The sequence below is a fragment of the Mus caroli genome, chromosome 7 (genome assembly GCF_900094665.2).
Source record: "Mus caroli chromosome 7, CAROLI_EIJ_v1.1, whole genome shotgun sequence".
In the NCBI taxonomy this organism is placed as follows: domain Eukaryota; kingdom Metazoa; phylum Chordata; class Mammalia; order Rodentia; family Muridae; genus Mus; species Mus caroli.
The window spans coordinates 147,432,441-147,455,853 of NC_034576.1; the positions used below are offsets into that span (position 1 = coordinate 147,432,441).

Here is a 23,413-nt window from a genome sequence, read left to right on the forward strand (position 1 = left end):
GAAACCCTCAGAGCAGCCATGAAGGCCCCTGAGAAGCACAAGCCCACACTCCTCGAATAGGTTGTCCCACCAGGGCCACTAGTGACTCACAGCATTTGAAATGGACAGGGTGGGTGAGCTGTGGTGGTCCCTAGAACACTGCTCTGGTCCCTCCACTCCCTCCAGTGATTAGCACCCCACGTATCCTTACTGAGAGCAGGGCCATCTGAGTGGAAATCAACTCCCTCCACCCACCTCGCTCTTATCAAAATGACCTGCAGGGTGCATTTCTGCACAAAAGCTAGGGTGGGTGATTCTGGGTGGAGTGGGCAGCCCCTGGACAGCAGAGGCAGAACCAGGTCACTGACATCCACCTAACAGGTACCAGGTCAGGCTCACTCTGAGGCGAGAACCGGGGACTGTGAGCAGGCCTGGAAAACCCAGGGGCCGCTTCTGGGGTGGTTCAGAGGCCTCCAAGCATGGATAGCTCAACAGAGCCCGTCTCACCAGTAGGTGGCACTCAAGGCTTAGCAGTTGGGGTCAGGGACCAGAGACAGCGCTTTTCCATGCCAGGTCCAGCCATCACACAAGAAACTGGCCCAGCTCATGACTGGGCTCCAGTAGTGTGGGCTTCAATTCACCCTCCAGGAAGGCAGCTTACTGAGGGGCAGGTCCCAGACTGTTTTCAAGAGTCCTAAAGGCTCCACACTGAGGGTGTCAGGGAAATGACTAGGTCTCCTAAGCCACTCCTGGGGTGCTGGGAGCCTAAGACTCCCAAGGAGGGAGCAGGCACCTCTCCTGCACTCCAGCCTAAGCACTGTGCTTCCCTAAGCTCCTTTAGTCACACTCCCTCGGGTTCCTCTCCCAGACCATGGAGACACCCAGGGACCCGTAGCCTACAAACGAGTAAGCCCCAGGCCCCCATCCTGTGTCAGTGCCCAAGGCAGACGTCACTTGGAGCCAGCCCACAGCTTGAAAGGTCCCCAAGAAACTCCACCACCAACCCCCAGAGTTGCATCTGAAACGAGAAATCCAGAGGTCGGTCCGCCTCAGAGCCGAGTCGATCCCTTCTCCTTGTACTCTGAGTTGATCCCTCTCCCACCTTCCTCCCCCAGCTCCCTCTGCTGTCCTACAAACCTTGAGGACAAACAACACAGGGCCACCTTGGGCTCACAAGTGCATGTTACTAAGGGATGTTTTTCATCACAAGTGGGAGCTCATACCTCACAACCTGGAGCTCTTGTGTAGCCCACAACCTATATAACCCACAACCAACCACCCTGAAGTAGAAAGAGGTCAGAGTAAGAATGATCTCATTTTTTATAAAACAGAAAATGATTGACATTGTGACCTCACCCTCCCCACCCCTGGGACACCCCCATCACATCCATAGCACTGAAACAAAGAGGTGACATTCTCTACACATGACACCAACCCCAATGTCCTGGAGACCTGCCATTTACTGTTCTGTGCAGGCTTGGGTTCACAAATGCCACTGAGGCTGAAGGCACAGATAAGTTTGTGGGTATCAAGGAGAGCTGAGGCCTTCTTGCTTCCTGGCTTTGAGGAAGGACCCTTGGAAGTCACTCTCTCTCCTTAGCAAGTCTCACCAAGACAGCTTGGGGGAGCAGCAAATCAAGGAACGAGGCCCTGTGGTGCCAACCAATGGTCTGCCAAGGCTACACCGTGGCTACTGCTGAGCAACCACAGAGGATGAGTCCTTGTCTCAGCCTCCGTCTGTCTCTGAGTGGTCTGACCCAGGCACCATCTTTTCTTGCTCCGCCTCAACCAGTTGCTTCCTCCACAGCATGGGCCCAGGCCAGCATCTCTGTCCTGTCACCCCAGCAAGGAAGCCACTCTGATGTCACCTGCACAGATGCAAGTGTGGGTGTTTGTGTAGCTTCTCCATCAGTTCCTCCTCCTTGGGCTCTTCTAGGATATCCCTGCAGGGTGGGGGACAGTCACACAAAAGCTTCAGAGGGGCAGGCCTCTCAGAGACTACAAGCAAAGTCAGCAAGTGGCCAGTCTCAGAGTTCCCAACCAGGAGGTACTTTCAAAACAAGCAGAGACAGGATTTCGGGCACGGACACGTAGATTCTGCCTCAGGAAGACAGATGCTAACAACCTTTGTTTGCACTGATAAGCACACTATAGAGGGCTAAGGACGGATTCTATGTAGTGTATATGTGTAGCACGTACCCAGCCCGGATTCCACCCTCACATCAAAGAGAATTGAGAATCCTGGAAGCCTAGAAAGTCCCTTTCACACCAACTGGTGCGAATACAGCTGACTGCACACAGCCAACACTATAGTGAAAGAAAATGGGGCTCAGGACAGATGACCCTGGGATGACAGCCACTCTCCTATACAAGCAGAGGACACACTCCATGGTGTCACAAGAGGAGAAGGTGTGGCTCCTTCAAGCCACCTGGCTGTGTCCCATGGTACCAGCCAGAAGCTACAAGACAATGGAAGATAGATGGTCCTTTCCATGTGCTGGATCCTAAGCAGAGCACATGATACAAGGCCCTGGTAGAAACAGAAGTGCTCACCATCATGCTGTGAGCATCTCTTGCCAGCTCAGCAGCAGTCCGGATGACTGGATGGAAGAGGAGCCCGGCCAGAAAGCCTTCCTCCACCCATACCCCTCTCCATCAGTCCCATGGACTGGAGACACGCCCAAGCCCACACCTGAACATGAGCTCCACAGACATCTGCTTGGTCCCAACAAGGAGCTGTTTATGGCCTTGAGGGTCCCATCTGTGGAGAAAGTTCTGGAGCAGGAGGGAGAAAGGGTGTAAGTACCCATGTGATACCAGCTTCTGAGCCCCCATTTCCAAGTCTGCAGTCACAGTACAGTCACTGTGGGGGGCAGCCCAACCCAGACATCTGGATGCAGAGCCTGTGAGACCACACCCCTGAAACAGCAAGATGCCCAGCTTCACCCTTAAGCCAGCTTGGGGTCCTAAGAGCCCCATAGACCAGCAGAGCAAGCAGCTCAGAGGTCCCCAATCAGGCTCCCTTTAGCCTGTAGTCTTGGCTAGCAGGGCTCACCCACCAAAACTCTCAACAACTCAGTAGGCAATCCCAGGCCTGGACAGGACAGGGGTGGCTGGTACCTCCAGAAGCAGAGCCAGAAACAGGTTGATCCAGATGACAGAGGACACCAGCCACCATAGCACAAAATACACCATTGACCACCTGTGAAGGGCAAGGGGCCGGGACCCACTATGAGTGGGGTGAGATCACTCCAGCAAGACAAACAGCTACCATAAACATCTGTGGGGCCTCCTCAGACCCTGTTGCTAAAGTATATAGTGCTATACAGTATATAGTGCAGTAACGCCCCATGACACCAGGGTTGGAAATAAGCCAGAGCCACAGAGAAAGCCTGGCATGAGGTACAAGTTGGACTCAAACTCAGGTCCCCCTGCTGCGCTATGTTCTCTGAGCTCTGAGCAAATGAGCCACCTGACTGTTCCCCAGGACTCTACCCCATAGAAATCCCCACAACCCAGGCAATCAATCATCTATTTCAAACCACACTTGCACACCAGGGTGCAGAAGCCTGGGGCCCTGGCTATCTCCCAGTGTAGCATGGATAAAAGCGAAGCCTGCCAGGAGATAGCTTGGACAGCCTTCCCAGGTCAGCAACTGGGTTGCTTCTCAGTCCAAGCCCTGGGTCTCTGGTGTAAGGCTCATCTCACAGCCAGTACTGGGGCAGAGACTTACGGGCCTGCGTAGCGCTTATAGGCTTCCAGGATCACCTGCCAATTGTTCACCACCATCACGTTCCACAGTGTGATCAAAGCAGCCTACGGGGCAGCAGAGGTAGGGTCCAGGAGGGCCCCGAGACAAGGGAGAGGGGGAACCAGAGAACAGGGACTGGGACAAGGCAGAGGGGGAGTCCCAGGTAAGCTAGACCTTGAGACAAGGCAGAGAACTTACAGCAAAGTCGTCAAAGTTGTTGGGCCAGTAACCTAGCTGCTCAAAGCTTCCACATACAGCTGAGTTGTTGGGAACCAGGCTGAAGACACGGTGGCCCTTGGTTAATGGCTGTAGCCAGGGGTTTGCACAGCTGAGCACTGCCCCATTTTCCAGCCCAGAGTCAACTCAGACCACGGGGGGGGTGGGGGTGGGGGGGGAGGGTATATGTGTGACCCAAGGGGCTCCCATCCCCAGAACCCTGGGCTCCAATCCCACCCCAGCGACGTGTCAGCATAGACCCTGGGTGGGAGGCTGTGCTCAGGACACCCAAATCAAGACACCTACAAGAAACGTTTAGCAGGGAGGGCCCCCTGGCATGCCCTCAGTGCTAAGGTTAATGCCCTCAGGCACAGACAGCCCCTCACCTGCTGTTTCCGGGAGGCACGATGACACCTCGGAACAGGCTAATCCCGATCATGGCAAACACATAGTATGCCACCTATGGGGGAGGAGAGGAGGAGGCGATGTCAGTGCAGCCACGGGGCCGGGTTGGGGCCAAAGGGGGTGAGGCAGTGGGGTTTAGGGACACCTATGCCTTAAACATGGAATCTGAAGAGGCCAGAAGCACTGGGCAGCTCCCCGGTTCTCCAGCTGTAGGCCTGCTACCCCAATGGAAGCCCAGGCACATCTCAGCTTCTGTCTGACACACATGATTACAAGCCCTAAAGTATGTCTACAATAGAGTTTTCCCCAAACTCTCAAGCTTGGGCCCATGGGGGCCCAAGTTCCTCTCTGTTTCTCACTATGGTACATGACCCAGGGGTCATGAGAGTTACCACAAGGACCTGGAACAGAGTGGAGACAGTAACCCCAGGTCCTCTGTAGAAGGAAAGAGCCAACAACGTCTGGCATCCTAACATTGCTGTGGGCCTCCTTGCCAGAGCAGAAGCAGGCCAACCATACCCAAGTTGGACTCCCCAGAGCCAGGCCACCCAGGCCACCACTAGAGCCCCAGGACTTACCACCAGGATCCCACCAAATGCCCTCAAGTTCGGGATTAGGCCCAGGATAGTGTTGGCTACCTCAGCCATTGGCTGTGGGTGAGAAGATTCAGACTGACTCTTCCTGCCGCAGGACAACAGTGTTCCATGCTCTCTCTACACACACACACACACACACACACACACACACACACACACCTTACCCTGACCAGTAGGGCAGAATGGACCAGCAAAGTGCTCTATAGCCATCCACCCACATTTGGACATTCTTAGATACTCACCTCAAAGCCATCTATCTATACACCTATACACATTACTCCCTGTAGCCACTCATACACATCTATCCTGTACACATCTACACTCACCAAATGTACAAAGCCCTACACACACACACACACACACACACACAAGTGCACATACACAAGACCCACACACATGCTCACATATTCCCCGAATATCCCCAGCTTCCTGTGGGTGCTGTATCACAGGTCCCTTTGACAGAGCCCAGCATCCACACCCTGTGACCACCCTCTGCCTGCTAGCCCACTAAGACCTGGTTTGCACCTCTGTGACTTGGAGGTTAAAAAGAAACGGATGTCTGGGTTCTTGATCCAGTGGCCCCACCCCAGCAGCTTAAGAATGCCAAGGGGGTGAGGGTGGAGAGTATGCTCTGAAGGGGCCCTAATGATGAGTGTCCTGGCCCCAGACCATGGTGGGGAGACACACCTTTATGTTGGGGATGATGCGCAGGAAGCGAAACACAATCAGTGTGTTCATCAATCGTGTCATGTCCCAGAGTGACAGTGGGCCATACTGCTCTGGCTTCCTAGGAAGACACAGGAGCCACATCAGGGGGTCCGGGGGAGCAGAGGGGTGAGGAGATGAGGCAGCAGGGGTGAACAGACAGCAATAATCACTGTATGGACACCAGGCAGAAAAAGCTCCCAGGAGAAGGGGAGGCTGAGCCCAGCCATATCTTACTCACACCCCCGTCCCAGGCAGCCATTGTCACAGCTACCGTCCATCATACTTCCCAGCACAGCCACGACCACAGCCACAGCCACATCTCCCACAGCCACATCTCCCTCAGCCAGGGCCATACCTCCTGGAATAGCCCCATAACCTGAAGGCAGAGATGGTATTCACTGCCCAGGACCATGGCCTGTTGAGCTCAGTTCCTGAAGAACTGATGGGAAGCTGATCCTAACCCCAATCTATTCCCTGACCTTTGGCCCTGTCCCTTCACTGACCCTGTCTCATCTGAAACCTATGACTCCTGACCTATCTCCTGACCCCACCCCCTATCCCATAGTCCAGTCCCGTCCCCCAGTCCTACAGATGCCACTCCACTCCAGCATCCCCACGGCTTCTCTGCACCCTCACCCTCATTCCTATCTAAACATAAGCCTTCCTCACCCCAAATGTCACCCCCTCAATTCCTGAGGTGATGGGACAAAGCTTGAGAGGGGCTTGACTCACATCAGAAACAAGGTCGCCGCTGTCACCTGGCTCCTGCCTGGCACAGGGGCAATCTGTCCTTGCCCATCTCCATGCCATCCCAGCAAGCCTCAGAGACAACTCTGCAGGACAATGCTGGACCTCCAGCCCTCTGAAGCCTGCGTCATGAAGCAGTGCAGGGATCTGAAGTGGCCATCAGTGGTCCTGGGCCTGTGCTAGGCAAGCTCACAGGAATCTCTCACAGCAACCTTATGTGCCATCCTGCTACGGGCAGCCTCACCAACAAAGGCACAGGCACAAGCCCAGCACCACTGGCAGTGCCAAGAGTCCTGGGGCCTTACCCAGGAGTCTCTCCATACAGTGAGAATGGAGGCCCATGGGCTCAACCTGCCCTAACACCTCAGGAAGCCAGAGCCCCAGTGACACCATTTTACAAAAAGTGAACAGGCACAGAGTGCAAGGGATGAGCCAAGGCCACACACTAGGCAGGTACTAGCAAGGAGATTGCCCCCTACTGCAGACCTGAGTTGGGCCTCATGTCCCACAGTGGAGATAATGGGGAAGAGGAGACTCAGCCACCTGTTAGACTCCCTTTCAGGGAACATAACCACTGCCCACCAAGCCACTGCAAAAGGGACTGTCTGAAGGAGGAATGGTGTCCATTTCTGCATGTCCCCCCTCATGCTGGGCAGACTCAGCCCACAGTCCAACAGCCTTACTGGTAGAGTGGGCCATGCCAGTGGCCAGGAAGCCCATGTGGGCCTCAAAATCTGTCACCTGGGCACAGTGAGGCAGGTCACTGCCCAGGTTGGGTGCCCAGGTTCTCTGCAATCACATACCATCCTGAGTGCGGCAATCGGTATACAGCCAGGGTGCAAATCTCTGAAACCTGAACCAGAGAGAGAGGGGGCATCGTCCAGCAGTGCCAGCCCAAGTGGCACCTCCAGCAGTGCCAGCCCAGGCAGCTTGCTACAGAATCCTAAGACTTGGGTCCATCATTTAGGCATGCAGTAGAACTCTGAGCTCAGGCCTGACCTCATACATCCAGATGTTAGACTTCTGCCAGCCACAATACTCTGGTTTCAGGATTCAGGACTTCATCATAGATGGACCAAAAGGTCTGACTCAAATAACTCTCTTTGTGCATGTCCCCAGGGGCTTATTGGCTCTCACAATGTCACTTGAGGTCACTGCTGTCACATCTACACCAAGTGTGAACCTCTCACTCCAAGCAAGTGGGGATTCCCAAGGGCATCTTGGGTGGCTGAGACTGCTAAGACTCAGTTGCCCACACCAAGGTTGCACTGTGAACCAGTGGCATTGGATGGTGGTGCCAAGGGCTGGTTAGTACTGATAGCTCTGGGTTCTGCTGAACCTCCCTCAGGATGAAAAGTGGCAGTCCAGCCCCTATAACAGTCATAGACAACGGGGACCAAGTTCCTGTATCCCATCATGTAATTCACCGCAGGTCCCTCGAGCCAGGAGCCCCACTTACTCCTGGGTAGTCCATTATACTGTCTGATCTGTCTATGCTACACTATACAGCCAAAGGACCCAGGCAGAGCTGCCAGCCAGGCTCACAGAGCTGCCGGAAGCAGTTCCCCAGCTTGCATGGACTTTACCAGCAGGATGATGGTGAGGAGGCCATCAAACACATTGCTATGGTAGGACAGGTAGCCCAGCAGGCCTAGCGCGAACACCTTGAACAGCAGCTCCAGCAGGTAGTACAAGATGAAGATGTAGTCAAGAATCTGAAGAGGCAGAAAAGCCCAGAGCCAGCTTCACTTGCTGCATCCCCACCCTGGCCCCAGGACACCAAGGCTTATGATCAGAGTATCTTGTGCCCCACCACCACCACCACCAACAACAACAACAACCTCCCTGCTGCCCTTCCGCTCCCCTCACACACCACCCCAACCCCCATCTAGGGCATTGCCAGCATTTCTGCTTCTTGTTCTGTCCTATCTCTGAGGTCCACACAGACCCCAAGGATGCACATCTGCACCTGACCTAGGCCTCCCAGGCCAACAAAGAAAAAGCACAGTCCAGGCAGCTCTTCCCAGGGGAACCTGAGCTTACAGAAGCTTCTCCCCAAGAGGACAGAGGGCTTGGGGTGGGAGCTCATCAAGGAAGATGGCCTCTCCCAGGAAGGAAACACAAGTAACTCTTCCTTTAAAGGAGGTCAAGTGGATGGGGACACACACACATACCCCAGAGCATAGGGAGGCTCATTCAACTCCCCAGCTATAACACTGTTCTATTCTGAGATGACAGACAGCCTCTGCTAAAACGCTGACAGAATCTAACCTGAGGACTGACAGAATGCTCAAAATTCCAAGTGAAAAGCCTCAATTCCCAAGGAACTTGACAGAACATGTTGATATTGGAGAAGAGATCGTTTTCTTCTTAGAGTCAAAGCTCAGAGCCTGAAGCCAGACAGCCCACAAGACCCAGTCAGTCTCTTCTCTCTACAGGACCCTCATCCTCACACCCCACTACACAGGGGCCCATGGAAGTCACTGTGTCCCCATCAGCCACTTTCTGCCTGTATAACCAGAGACTCCACCCCCAGGAGGGATCACTGCTCTGGCCAGCCACCCTGCCTCTATCCTACTACTCCTCATTGCTCAGCCCCGGGCAGAGCTGATAGCTCCACAGGCCAGCAGCCCCTGAGCTCACCCCCAGGACAAAGTCATCACGTTCCCCAGGCAGCAGGTCTGAGTCCAGCACCAGGAACACCTGCAAGCCAGAGTAGAGGACAGCTTAACCATGGTGGCCAGCTACAGTGCGAGGGATAATAGGGGAGGCTGGCTACAGGACACATCTTCACTAAGCTGGAAGGAGGGATATAGGAGAGGGCCTCTCTCAGCCCTGCAGGGTGAGCCCCAACTCACACAAATAGACAAGAGGTTTCCCAGAGCAACGAGGTTCCCCAGGTAGTCGAAGTAGTGGTGGCTAAAGATGAACTGGGCAGTCTGCAGAAATGGAGACTGGTATCGGGGCTTCGGCGGGCGCTGCAAAGAGAACCCACACTCTTAGAGCCATGGCAAGGCACATGCCCTGCCTTTTGTTCTGGGATGACATGTTCCTGCCCTGCCCCATCTAGCCTCAGAAATAATCCTATACACAGAAGCAGTTTTATACGTGAGAGGCTGGTCACCATGACCTTTATAGCATATCACTATAATAATCTGAATGCCTACTGACCCGGGCGTAAACCATGTCACACGTCAGTCATTTGAGATGTATGCTTGAGGGGCTGGAAAGATTCATGGTTAAGAGGACAGGCTGCTTCTAGAGGACCCAGGTTCACACACAGTGGCTCACATTCCCAGTATACACGCACAGTGGCTCACAACTATCTATACGTCTAGTCCCAGGCAATACAACACTCTCTATGGCCTCTGCAGGCACCAGGCACACATGTGGTACATGGAAGAAATACCCATACCTGCGTGCTTGGGAGCCAGAGAGCCAGAGAGATGGCTCAGTAGTTAAGAATACTTGCTGCTTCTGCAGAGGGTCGGGGTTCAGTTCCCAGCACCCACATGGGATTCCACAGCCATCTCTAGCTCCAGTTCCAGGAGACCCAGTGCCCTCTTCTGACCTCCACAGGGAGCATGCATGCAAGTGGTATACATACATATATGTAGACAAATCACTCATATACTTAAAATAAAAAATAAATCTTGAGCTGGAGAGACAGCTCATCAATTAAGAATATTTGCTGCTCTTTCAGAGGACCCCTGTTCAATACCCAGCACCTACATGACAGCTCACAAATTCTGCAACACCAGTTGTAGGGCATCTGATGCCCTCTCCTGGCCTCTGCAGGTACTGTATACATATGGTACATAGATATACATGCAGGCAAAACACTTAAAACACTTTAGAGGCTAGAGAAATGGCTCCGTGATTAAGAGCACATACTGCTCTTGCAGAGGACCCAAGTTCAGTTCCCAGCAACCACATCTGACAGAGTGGGTCTCAACCATTGGTAACTAGAGCTCAGAGAGATCTAATGTCAGATGCACATACATACATTAATTAAGGATAAATCTTAATATTAAAAATCAAAAATCTTAAAAATGTTCCTAGAGCTGGCTCACCAAGTGCTAGGGCAACTCAACAGCAAACACAGGTGCCCTGTGGCCAGCCAGAGTGGACAGTGCAGGGGAGAGGGGGATCATGCAGCCTCACGAGACCCAGCATTTTCTGAGGCACATTTGACACCAGCATGGAACATGGCTGCAACAGACTTATGCAGTGAACCACGAGGGAAGCCTGAGATCCCTGTGAGTCCTCCCTGAGGTGACAGAGAGACCATTCCTACTGCCCCCAGCAGAGAGACTGTCCTCACACATAACAGTATGTTCCAATGAGAAAGCTGAACCACTGACTTCTCTCAGTGACTGGCAAAGGCCACACTTCTGGTGACAGCTCACAGTGAAGAATGGCCACCAGGGAAGAGAGTTCAAGAATGGTTTATATGGGAAAATCCCAAGCTTCATGAACTCCATGTCAGGTGTAAGCCAATGCCTACAGCTACATGAGGTAATGTCCCGGAGAAAATGTGGGACACGCTGGATGGAGTAAATCCTCTGGGAAGGGTCCTCCACAAGCAGTCACTACTTCTCACTTGATGTACCAGCAACACCAGCCCACTGTGAATACAGTTCCTGTCAGCATGCAGCCATGCAGTCCTCCTGGTACCTAGAGTGGCAGCCTGACCTGCTGACATGTGAGCTAGTGTGCAGGGGCAGCCTGCCCAGAGGTCCCTAGGGGCTCTGCACACCCTGGCCTCTGCTGCAGACAGCGTGTGCTATGGTTGCTCTCACTTGCCAATGGCCCACAGACCAGCACTGTCAGGCAGACCAGTGTCGGTCTCTTGCCAGAGGTCTGGGTCACACCTTCTTCACAGGAGTGTGAGCAACACTTCTCCACAGAGGCCTGAGTCTGGCTGGTCTCCTAAGGTCATCCTTGCTAGGACACTGTCCCTCAGCCCCAGAGCTCTTCTTCCTTCTCTACAGCAAGTCTTTCGTCACACCCTAGACTTCCTTGTAGGGAGGGGGCCCTGTTTACATTTCCTTTGTGGTTTCTGCCTGACTGGAAGCTCACTAACACCTTGGCTGAGAGAGGTTCAGCATCCCCATCATGTTCAGACTTAGCCGAATGTAGCCACACACGCCCGTGGAACTGAGATGAATCCATCGGGCTCCACGTAACAGAGGATGCTTCTGGGGAAGGCAGAGAGGGAATGTCTGCACTCTTCTCTCAGAGCTACAGAAGTTGCTACCCTTGCTGAAGGACCTTTTGGAAGCTTTACACTATCTTCCCTGCACTTATCAGCATGTACTTAGCTCAAAACCCATTTTTAAGTTTCAGAACTTGGACCACCAGAAAGAGCACGCCCTGCAGAATAGATAAGTAGCTGGGGAAGCCAAACATGGTCACGCATGTCTTTAACTCCAACTCTCACAGGCAAACACCATGAGTGTTTGAAGCCAACCAGGGCTACAGATTGAGTTCATGGACAGCTATGGCTACATAGAAAGACCCTGTCTCAAAGAATCCAAAAAGTAGCTGGGAAAGGGGGGCAAAGAAGGGATATGGCTCAGGGGCTAGACTATTCCCAGCCTGAGCTTACTCTAATGGGCTTTGATTGACAGATACAGTCCATATGTCCTTCCTCTGCTGCAGCATGGCAGGATGTGTGCACCCCTCCCTCCCTCCCTGTCTCCGTCTCCCTCTTTCTCTTCCCCAAAGGCTGGCAAGCAGCAGCCCAGGGAGAACCTTGGCAGTCCAGCAGGCACTACTGGGTAACTGCTCTCTTACCTAGGTCTGACTGTACCTGGGAAAGGCACACCTAGCCCATGTGGCCTCCAAGAGCAGCCTCCTGAGGCAGCAGACCTCCTACCCAGGCTGGGAACCATCAACCCACAGCAGAGCCTCCCCAGTCCTGTGAGGCTCATCTGTAATCACTGCAGCCTGTGACCAACAGCAACATCTGCCCCAAGTCGGGGGACCCTCTGACACCTCAAAGTCCACCTAGTCCAAGCACAGGGCTGATGGCAGAACAGATAGAGTCCCCTGCTAACGTATCACTGTCATCAGACTCCTGTGCCCAACGTGGGGGTAGAAGTGACACTCCCAAAGACAACAGCAACAAATGCATGCCTCCAGAAGGCCTTAGGAGGTCTGAGAAAAACATGGTTTTAAGACCTGTGATGGGGAACTGAGGCCACATAAGCTGACAACTCTCCCAGAGCAGCTGACATGGTGATCTGATCACTGTCCACAGAATTCCCACACTCAACCCCACCCCTTCAGAATGAGATGCATTTGGCATTTGTAGACTGTCTTTTCCAGAGGTGATGGCTGTGTGAAGGTGGGGGGTGGGGGGTGTCTTCTTCCCCATGCCTATGTCCTTGTAAGAAGGTATGGGGACATACACACAGATAACTACTATATGCAAACGCAGGGAGAAGCTACAGTGGGCCAGCCAAAGGAGAGGCGTTGGGAGGGGCTGGGGCTGTGACATCTCCAGATCTTAGATTTCTGGCCTAGGACACGAGACATTAAATGTCAATTGCTGTGGCTATGTGGCTCATCCTCTACGGTAGGATGAGCATCTGGGTCACACAGCTGTGAAACTGTCAAGGCTTCAAGCAGTAGGACACATCTGACCCCATCTCCATCTGTCCCCACTCAGGACCCTGCTTGGTCCTCTCAGGGCTGGCTGGCGGGAATAGCAGTCCCTCTGCCTGCCTGAGATACTGAGTCATGACTGGCAAGGCTACTCACTCCAGAAACCCACATTGGAACATGCAGGCATTCTTGTCCTCTGGCTGGGCCTGAAATGGAAGCTAAGACCCCAAGGGGACCGTCCAGAATGAGAGGCAAAGACCTTGGAGAAAGCCAGCCTTAGACCTCCCAGGGGAATGGTCAGAGGAGTTTGTCTGAGACAGAGAAATGCTGTGGAATGTTCTGGGTCAAGCTTGCCCAAGCCATTTCTCCGAATAGTAAATGTCTTCATCTAACAAATTCTCCAGCCAAAGGATTCCCATTGCCAATCCCAGGGACTGGGGATTCAGGGCAAGCAAGTCCTGGCAGAGGTATTTAGAAACAACCACTAGCCTTTGTGGCCCCAGGCTAGGCAGATGGCACAGGCCAGACCTACTTACCTCTTTGGCCACACCTTTGTCAACCTCATCGAAGAGTTTCTGGAACTCATCAGTCAGCATTGGGCGGCCTTCATAGGACTGCACCTTCTGTTGAAGGAAGGCCAGGTTGGCCACTGGCAATGGGGAAGGGATGTCTGAGCCCCTCCCAACCATCAGCGTCAAGCACTAGACTGACGACCCACCCGACCCACCCGACCGACCAGAGCTGGGGAAGGCCCAGGGAGAGCAGCAACCTGCATAATGGCTTGTTTGTGGGTTTTGTTCAGCTGCGTTTTCTGAAGCACTGGCAGGAAGGTCTCAGGATTCACCCCAACTCTGTGGCAAAGAAATCCTAGTCTGGTGAGCAACATCTAATGCCAGTTCCTCCTGCCTGAGCTCGGCTATGTATCTACCCTGCTGCATGGAAAAGGAGCCTCCGTGAGCTTCCACCATGAGCTGAAGTGCCTTATAGGCCCCATCTAAGGTCCCCCAGAGATGCTCCCTTAAAGAGGGACAGCGACCATTGAACAGCCAAGGCCAGAACCTTCTCAGAAGCACACCAGAGCTGTCTGCCCTTCTTTCTCTGCCCACCTGGTGGGGTGGATGCCTGCCTGAGACACAAGTGGGCTAACAGACAAGAGCAAACAGGATAATGGAAGCACTGAGGGCTTGGTAGCCCATATAGCTCTCGGTGGAATATCCAGTCTGGCGCCAGCCAGCAGGGACTGCTTAGGAAACCCCTAATGAGCACCTTGCTCCCCTTCCCAGAAGCAAAAGACCATATTGTCATGGGAGAGGACTCCACCCGACACTCACAACTCAGGGGTGGTTCCAGCTGGCCCGGCCCTGGAGGCGAGGACTTCGTAGGCTGCACGGGCCCCCAGTCGCCGCCGGAACAGTGAGGTCTGTAGAGATTTCTATAGAGAGGATAGCTCTGAACAACCAACTCTGGCATTCCTCACACATGTCTTGATCCCTACCCACACTGCCCCGAGGAGTGGGCTAAGGGGGAGCCTGGGAGGCTCCAAGAGAGGCTGTGAATCAGCCCCTCACTCCTTAGGCATCAAAGGACAGTCACACCACTAGAGGGGACAGTTCTCAAAGGAGGGAACCCAGCGGCCCTTTAATACAGTTTCTCATGTTGTGATGACCCCCAACCATAAAATGTAGGAACTTTAATGTAAATATATAATATCAGGAAATCTGATATGCGCTCCCTTCGAAAAGGTCGTTCATCACCCCAAGGGGTTGTGACCCATAGGTTAAGAACCAGTGCTATAAGGTCTACATTTCCTCTGTGTATTTAGGGGGTATAACAGACACCCCAGGAGTTGCGGTCTCTAGGTGTTTTCCTCTTGGGTATGGAAGGGCAGGGAAGGAAACCCTGGGTAACCCTGGCAACACCTGTGCTACTGAAACAGCCCATAGCAGAGACAGTGTTTCTGAGCTGGTCCACAGAAGATGGCAACCAGCTTCCCCTCCCACCAGGGTCAGTAGACTCAAGGCCTACTTGGCCTGGCCTCTGAGGCCAGCTCTGGCATAGCCCCACAGAGACACAGGGTGGCTCACCATTAGGTAGCCACGGAACTGATTATAGATGATGGCTGTCAGCAGGTTCATCAGAAACAAGCTTCCTGTGAAAGGAAAACAAACAAAAAAACAAAACAATAGAACTGACAAGACGACAGTGGAGCAGAGCCTGAAGCAGCCAGGGACCACAACTGTCCCCGGTCTCAGCAAGCCTGGGTACAATGGCTAGGAGCACGTGATGACTGACCACAGTCAAGTTCACAGAGTTCCCTTCTGCCTCACAGCAAGGGACACACATAACCCCCAGACTCCTGCATCCTTGTCCATCAATGGGGTGAGGTGGGGTGAGATCAAGCGTACCTAGCCACAGATAGATCAGACAGGTCAATCAAGGGTCACATGCTACCAAGGGGAGAGTGGGGAGGGCATGCTAAGATGAGGCTGGGGTGGGAGGGCACACTGAGGTGAAGTCATAGGTGTTCAACCTGAGATGAAGTCCTAAGTTGGGAGCAGGCTGAGGTGAAGCTACAGGGAGACGGGCTGAGGTGAAATTACAGGATGGGGATACACTCACTGAGAGGTCAGGTGAAGGTGAAGGTCTGGGGGATGAGAGAAAGCTAGAAGATGAGAACAGACCAAGGTCCAGTTAAAGGGAGTCAGGGAGGGGAAATTCCAGGGTGAGGGTAGACTGAGGCAAAGTTACAGAAGCAAGCCTAGGAGAGTTAGAAAGGGGTCCGGGACCAGCTACAGCCAGTCACTCCTGAACATGGGGATCCTGTCATGCATGGGTGAGCACTGCCCAGTGCCACACAATCCCACAGGCACTTACCTATCAAGGTGAAGACTATGAAGAAGAGAGCAAAGGCCCGGTTCTGAGTATACGCAGGGATCATCACTGAGACAAAGAAAGAATCTGAGATTAAACACACGCTGCAGCCGCTGACCCCGGTTCCATCCTGACCCCTCCTCACCAGACCTCACAGAGCAACTGAGAACTTCCTGTTCAAAGTCCAACCTCAAACCCTTTACAGTATTGCCTGGGATACCAGCTCCTTCCCTGGTGGGCCTCCCTGTAACCACACCCCAAAGCCACACAGCTCTCCTATAGTGACTGGCTCGGGATAAGGCTAAACAGCACTTCTGGGTTGGGAATTCCAAGCTGCCCTAGAGATAGGTCACCAAGGTTGTGAGAAGACCTAAGACCAGGGTAAATGGCACTAGCCACAGTGGCCGGGCTACAGCAGAGCTCAGAAGGACTGTAGGCTTGCCATCCTGGCACAGCCCACGTGAGAAGAGTTGGGAGGACCTGGTAGCACCCAACCACGACCTGCTAAGACTAAGTAGCTCTCACACTTGATGCTCCTGAATGGCGAGCACCTCACAGCAGGCCCAGGCAGTGAGGGGGAGTGTGGCTAAGCCCCAAAGAGGTTACCATAGGAACTGCTGACTAACATCACATCACCACAAACTACCAGACACTTTCAGTTTCTCCAAGGAATAAAGTGACATGATAAAGGGAACGAAGAAAGAAAGAAGGGACTGGAAGGGACCAAAACTGCCAAGGGGTAAGGGGAAAGGCAGGGAGTGGAGTCTAGTATCGTATCCCCATACTAATGAAAAGGGCTCACACACTCAAGCCAAACCACAACTCAGCCTCCCCACCTGCCATCCCAGGCCAGGTTCCCTGCCCCTCCCAACCCCCACACGCACCATCAGGGTTGTTGGAAGTCGTCAGAAGCACTAGGAGTGAGGTCAGTGCTTCTGGAAGGTTCCGGAAGTAGGCCAGCCTCTCCTGGTCCTGTGCTTCATCCTGAGAGCAGATGAGGTAGCCATCTGGACCTATGTCTCCCAGCTGAGGTCTTAATCTAATGCAGCTCCATTCAGTCCCTCAGCCAGGACCATCCACAGAGCAAGGGGTGGGGTCAGCACCCTCTATTACTTCCCAGCAGGCTCTGCTGCACTCACCACCAGACAGGTCAGGACTCAGGGCCTACAGGCATCTAAGCAGGCTTATCACCATAATGGCCTATTCAGAACCCAGTAAAACCCTGAGCTAGCCTAGCGGAGCACAGCAGCCCAGCAGCCAAGCAACCATATGAGGGACCAGCCAGACTCCTTGGAGTCTGTCAGGCACTGTGTGCACAGTGAGGAAGAGCCAGGGGCAAGACAGGCAAAGACCCAGACTGGAAAGTATGGCCTCAAGAAGGCTGCCACACTGGGTATTTCTAGTGATGTGGGATGGGACTCCTGGGGGAGACCCCACCTCTCCTGAAGGAGAGGCCCTTGGAACTCAAAGGCCTTATCCACACAGCTGTGCCTTACCATAGCAGACAGGAGGGTAGCCATGCCTGGGCTCCCACCCTCTGACCATCCTGCAGAGTCCTGACATGGTGCTTAGCAAACTTGGGCAGTGCATCTGCCTAAAAGAAACCTCAGCTCCAGAACCCTGAACTCAGCGTTGTCCCTGGAGCCACCCTGTGCCTACCCAGCCAGAATGTGGACAGCAATGTAAACAGCAGACAGTGACACACAGAAAGCAGACTGCATGCACCTGCCTCAGTTTACAGACAAGGACACTGAGGCTTAAGGGCGATGAGAGGCCACCAAGGCAGGAGCCCCAGGCCTGGCCCATCTCCCAGCAGGTCTCTTGCAGCACCCTAAAAAAAAAAAAAAAATCTACTGCTTCCACAAGCTGTGTAGGCTCTTGAGTCATGAGCCTGTGACAGCAGAGGGAGCCCTGGGTTCCCACCCAGCCCACTGTCAACACAGCCTGTGAGATGGAAATGAAGCACTGTGTAACCACATGCCAAACTCCAGTTCCAATGTGGTGAGCAGGATGCGGATAGCAAGCAGGCTAGCTATAGGCAACACCTACAGAAGGGGCTCAGACAAGGTGGGGTGCTGCATCCTCAGAGGGCATGAGTCTGGAGACCCCGAGCTGGGCCTAGACATGCAACAGGCTCTCAACCTGTTCCCCAGGCCAGGGTGGCAAGGTTGGAGATGAACAAGGAACTCAGCATGGGTCAGTCCTCACAGCCTCCCAATGATGACAGAGGTCAGGCGATGAGACCTTGTCAAGATCGTGGCAGAACGTCACCCTCAATTACACAAGCCTCATCCTGCTCAGCCTGGTTCCCCTTCAAAGGGCAGAAACCCAGTCTGCAGGAGGAACTTTCCAGTAGCTCTGGATATAGCACTCCTGTGAGAGATCTATACACTAATCTTGAGGCTGAGGCTATGGCCACTGCTGGCCCCACTCCGCCTGCTTAACCCAGGTTCTGAGAAAGAGCAGTGATGGTCATGGGAAGTCACACTGAGGTCTCAAGGGTGTGGCAAGCAGTTCAGCCACTGCCCCTACCCCCCTACAGATATGCATACATAGACCCAACTACTCACTGGACACATCATGGAGACACCTATAAACACAAACATAGAGACACCACACAAAGACATGGAAATAAAGACTCAGCGACAGACATGGAGACACATCCAGACATGCACACAGAGATATACCCATCTACAGACATCAAGGCATATCCAAGACATGCACACAGACAGACATCCTCAGATATATAGAGAGACACACAAAAACATACATATACATGGAGACACATCCAGACACAGACTAATGCATAGACATGTATACTTATATACAGACACTAAGACTATCTATCTTAAGCCGGGCGTGGTGGCGCACGCCTTTAATCCCAGCACTCGGGAGGCAGAGGCAGGCGGATTTCTGAGTTCGAGGCCAGCCTGGTCTACAAAGTGAGTTCCAGGACAGCCAGGGCTATACAGAGAAACCCTGTCTCGAAAAACCAAAAAAAAAAAAAAAAGACTATCTATCTTTTCTTCCCCCATCCTGGCAGCACAGCTCCATTATGTCACCTCACTCTCAGGAAACCCAGCCATGACCACACTTGCTGTACCCCACAGCAGATGCAGAGATAGAGGATGGCCCAGGCTGGAGGACAGTGACCTGGCCTGCAGGTAGCCCTTAAACATGAGGAGAGACAGAACCTAAAGAGGGACAATCAAGGAAGATGTCCCCACAAATGGACAGGTGGACACCTCCCCATGGCAATAAGTTCTAGGGTCTCAGCCAGAGTCAGCAGCCAGGAATTCAGGCAAGGATTGCTGGGGCTTGGAACAAGCGCCAGGAAGGGCAGCCCTGGCTGGGGAACCTTCAAGCCACCGTCAGTGAAGGAACCCTCCTGCATGGAGGAGGCAGCCAGCTCAGAAAACAGGGTGAACAAAGGCGCCAGCAATGGGAAGACAGGCCCTGGGCTTAAGCGGGGTCATGACACACTACTTCCTGGTCTGTTACAAGTGGCTACTTGGACTACTTGAGAGCAGGCAAGCCTGTGAGCCCCACCTCCAGCCAAGGCCACGCTTACCTTCTCACCAATTGTGAACAGCAGCATCCCAATGATGGTGAAGAGACACAGGTGGATGGCCAGCAGCAGCCCGACACTGGGGAAAGACAGTGCTCAGCACAACACAGCACAGGCCACACCCCAGAGAGGTAGGACATCATCCTGCCCATGGCCTCAAGCATGGGCACAGGGTCCCATCCTCTCCTGAGGATTTTCAGCCCTGGGACAGGGACCTGAAGCCACGCCTACCCCTGCTGACTTCTCTATTTGTGGTAGGACACAACCCCAGGGACATGCCATGGACCAGGACACAGAGGACAGAGGTCACTTCCATCTTTTTGGGCTGGACAGCAGGAAGTCACCCAAGTGGCCTACCAGGAAAGGGACTGGAGGCAGACGGAGGGCATGGGTGACATTTTCACTGGCCGAAGCCAAGGGGGCTTAGGAGGGATCTGAGGAGCTGAAGGCTCCAAGAGCTGCAGGGCTTCCAGGCCAGCATAGCTTCACACAGTGTAAGAGGAAGCTGAACTGAAGCTGTACAGACAACCATTGAGAAACAAGTCAGAAACAAGCCGCCTGGATTAGGCATGGGAGGTCTGAGTCTATAATGTCTAAACCAGTCTGACCAGGATCCCAAACACTGCCCACTGACCCCTGAAGGATGCTGGGCTGGGAGTATCCAGAGGGCTGCCTGGAGAAGAATTTTAATTCAGCAACATGGCTCCTCTGACTGGAATGCAGACACACCCTTAATACACACCTTTAATCCTAAACAATGTTGGTAAACTTAGTTTATAGAAGGAAGCAGTCATGTTTGAAAGTGACATCTAATTAATTAAGGGGTAGATAAAGTGACAAATCTGAGAAAGATTTGACAGAATGAGTCAGGATATGCCCAACTCTCATGGGAAGACACAGGAGAGGTGGATTAAAGTCGGAGCAGGGAGAAAATAGAGTCAGTGCAGTGAGTGCAGTGTAGTGGAGCTGAGCTCACTCAGTCAGCTGGAAGGCAGTGCAGTGCAGTGCAGTGGAGCTGAACTCACTCAGTCAGGTGGGGGGCAGTGCAGTACAGTGCAGTGGAGCTGAACTCACTCAGTCAGGTGGGGGGCAGTGCAGTGCAGTGCAGTGGAGCTGAACTCAGTCAGGTGGGGGGCAGTGTAGTGCAGTGCAGTGGAGCTGAACTCAGTCAGGTGGGGGGCAGTGCAGTGCAGTGGAGCTGAGCTCACTCAGTTAGCTGGGGGTCAGGGCAGTGCAGTGCAGTGCAGTGCAGTGCAGTGCAGTGCGGTGGAGCTGAGTTCCTGCGTGAGTTCATGCCATTCAGTGCAGATCAGCAGGGGCAATTGAAGCCAGATAATAAGGAGCCAGAAGATTAGAACAAATTACCAGAGTTAGTTTGAAGCCAAGCAATGTGATTCAGTGAGAAGCTGAGAGAAGCAAGGTTGAATCAGTCAGCTTGGAGAAGAGTTTGAGTCAGAACAGCTGAGTTGAACCAGCCTGAATTCAGAAAGAACTAGAAAGGATGAACTTATTCAGCGGTAAGCCTCTGAGATGACAATTATATCAAGTGAATAAAAGCTACTTTTTCAGCTGCCCCAACCATCCTCTGGACTGGCCTGGCTTGCAACTTCCAGGCCCCGTGCTCACCTGGCCATTTCTGGTAGCGACCACCGTATACACTTCAGGGTCTTCTTCATCATGGAGGAATTCTGCAGCAGGAAGAAGGGGCGGAGCAGCCGGCGCACCCGCAGGGGCTAAAGACAACAATAGGAAACTGTGCACTGGGCAGGACCATCCACATCTTTCTTCCAGGAATTCCAGAACCTGGAGAAGGGAGTAGTCTCTGTCTACCACTCCAGCCATCCTGAGCCTAAGGGTCACACTGTTGACAGCTCACGGCCTTCCTTGTACCTTGGCCTGATGCCTCCCTAACCACTACTCACTGTCCTTGCTTCCTGTCCATCATAGCACCTGTCAGATTGATATTATCTATTGGCAGCCTCTTTCTAGCACCTGGTGTAAGGGCATACCAGCACCAACACATGACAGGCTCCAAAGGGACCCTTCTGAGGGTTTGTTGGTCCTCCTAGGCTGTGCTCATACAGAAGAACCCCAGAACAGCCAGAAACAGATTGAGCAGGGAACAGGAATGGCAACAACCAGAAAAGTGCTCAGGGCTCTGGCCCAACTTCAGATGCCCTGCCTGGCTCTCATGACTGAGAGATCAGTGCCCTCAGCTCCCCAGAACACCATATACCACCTACAGTAGTAGCCCACAATCCCAAGGTTCCCCAGCCCTCCTGACAGTCATTACCCCTCCAGGAACCTGGACCACCTCCTGCCTGACATACAGGGACATAACAGCTACTTACAGTCCTGCTGGCTGCTTGGGCCTATCAGTGCACAGACTAAGGATGAGAGAAGGTACATCCATGTGACTATCTCCAAGGCTGGCCACATACCACACTGAGAATCACAGCCCAAATCTCAGAGTAGAGGTAAGCACCCAGGCAGGGGTGGGGGGCTGTCACAAGCACCAGAGCCTGGCAGACCCCATGTCATCTGACCCATCCATCAGGAGGACTTCACTGGATAGGAACCAAAGCTGCACCCCAGGAGTCTGGTCTTCCCCATCAAGACACCTAGCACCTGTGGAGTGCTTCAAGAGGGTCCTTCTAGCTAGCTGCAGAAGTTCTGGGTGACATAGCAACCTAACCAGAGATGGATTTCATGTGGCATGACATCCTTAGGTGAAAAAGTCCCTCAGAGAGAGGTGGCAGGCAGGGGTCCTGCTAACTGGACCTGATTCCTGAGAGCAGAGAGTGTTATGCAGAGATGTGGAGGATTGAGAAAAAGGGTTTTGGAAGATGTACATGGACAGGCCCCTCCAAACAGGCACAGAATGCTTGGGGCCCAGAAGTGTTTAATCAACATATCAACTCAGTGGGTCCTACAAATGCCGAGCCTCTGACCTCAGCTACACACGACATGGCCACCAGGACAGGAGTAAAGGCTCTACCTGGGGCCAACGACACATTCACCATGCAAAAGCAGAGCCCAGCACAAGGCCCTACATGACTCCTGGTGACAGACAGCACCGTATCCTCTCCATGTAGCCATGTTCCGCCCTGCCATCCACAGTGTCTCGTCACGCACCACTGCTCCGGAGCTTGGAAATGACTCAGTGAGCAATTCCCACTACCTCAGAGTGACATGTGACACTGCAAGGCAGAGGAACCCTCATGTAGGGAGGCCGTCAGATCTGAGGCCTGCAGGAAGGGTCTCACTTTTCTACTGTTCCCACATGCTGAGCTCTATTAGTCTGGAAGTATACATTTCCAAAGGCAAAGGTCACCAAGGACACACACTGGCCCCACCAAGTGGGATCCTAACTTGTCTAAAGGGAGAATACCCAAGTTCAGAAGACAGGACAGGGCACTAAGGGACCTCTAGGGAAGACTCTGGCTGTGGAGAGTGACTCAGCTGTAGAACATGTGACCAGTGTGCACAAGACCCATAGGCCCTGGCAAGGGATGACACAACATTCTTGTATTTTAAAAAAGCAAAGAACAAACAACAATAACAACAACAAAAACAAACCAAAACCATGCAGAACCAGAGGACCCACATCTAGGGGTAAAGGTCTTGGTCACCATGACAAACCTAGCCAGCTAACAAGGCACAGGGTCAGCAGCAGGCTATAAGGGATATTATAAAAATTAGTTAGACAACCAGGACTGCTCTGTGGCTGTGACTCATTCACTGGATAGACTCTGTTTTGTGCATCTTGAGAGCCTCTTTCCCTTGTCTTTCTCCCTGCACTACACAAGCTTGGTGCAGGTATGGTTGGTGGCCAGCCGAGAGACCCTTAGGAAGCATGAGTAAGAAATGATGGCTATACAACCATTCCCTTCCTGTTCCGAGAAGGCATGGGCACTTCTTCCTCAATCAGAAGAGGAGCTGCACCTTACACGAGAGGGT

The 23,413-nt window shown here is 53.1% G+C and overlaps 1 protein-coding gene across 1 annotated transcript in view; it reads right to left on the reverse strand.

Moving 5' to 3' along the window:
• Positions 1 to 1,146: 1,146 nt before the first annotated feature.
• Positions 1,147 to 23,413, reverse strand: part of Tpcn2 (two pore segment channel 2) — a 30,344-nt gene continuing 8,077 nt past the window's right edge. Inside the window, exons 6-25 of the mRNA XM_021167410.1 lie at positions 21,080 to 21,186; positions 19,457 to 19,532; positions 16,770 to 16,869; positions 15,889 to 15,954; positions 15,099 to 15,163; positions 14,346 to 14,446; positions 13,784 to 13,865; positions 13,551 to 13,637; positions 9,261 to 9,380; positions 9,046 to 9,105; positions 7,989 to 8,117; positions 7,206 to 7,255; positions 5,635 to 5,734; positions 4,930 to 5,001; positions 4,333 to 4,406; positions 3,929 to 4,007; positions 3,713 to 3,795; positions 3,100 to 3,181; positions 2,672 to 2,754; positions 1,147 to 1,922 (exon numbers count right to left, since the gene is read on the reverse strand). Of these exons, the coding sequence (XP_021023069.1) occupies positions 1,844 to 1,922; positions 2,672 to 2,754; positions 3,100 to 3,181; positions 3,713 to 3,795; positions 3,929 to 4,007; positions 4,333 to 4,406; positions 4,930 to 5,001; positions 5,635 to 5,734; positions 7,206 to 7,255; positions 7,989 to 8,117; positions 9,046 to 9,105; positions 9,261 to 9,380; positions 13,551 to 13,637; positions 13,784 to 13,865; positions 14,346 to 14,446; positions 15,099 to 15,163; positions 15,889 to 15,954; positions 16,770 to 16,869; positions 19,457 to 19,532; positions 21,080 to 21,186 (1,695 nt within the window). The 3' untranslated portion in view covers positions 1,147 to 1,843. The remainder of the gene's footprint in view (positions 1,923 to 2,671; positions 2,755 to 3,099; positions 3,182 to 3,712; positions 3,796 to 3,928; positions 4,008 to 4,332; positions 4,407 to 4,929; positions 5,002 to 5,634; positions 5,735 to 7,205; positions 7,256 to 7,988; positions 8,118 to 9,045; positions 9,106 to 9,260; positions 9,381 to 13,550; positions 13,638 to 13,783; positions 13,866 to 14,345; positions 14,447 to 15,098; positions 15,164 to 15,888; positions 15,955 to 16,769; positions 16,870 to 19,456; positions 19,533 to 21,079; positions 21,187 to 23,413) is intronic.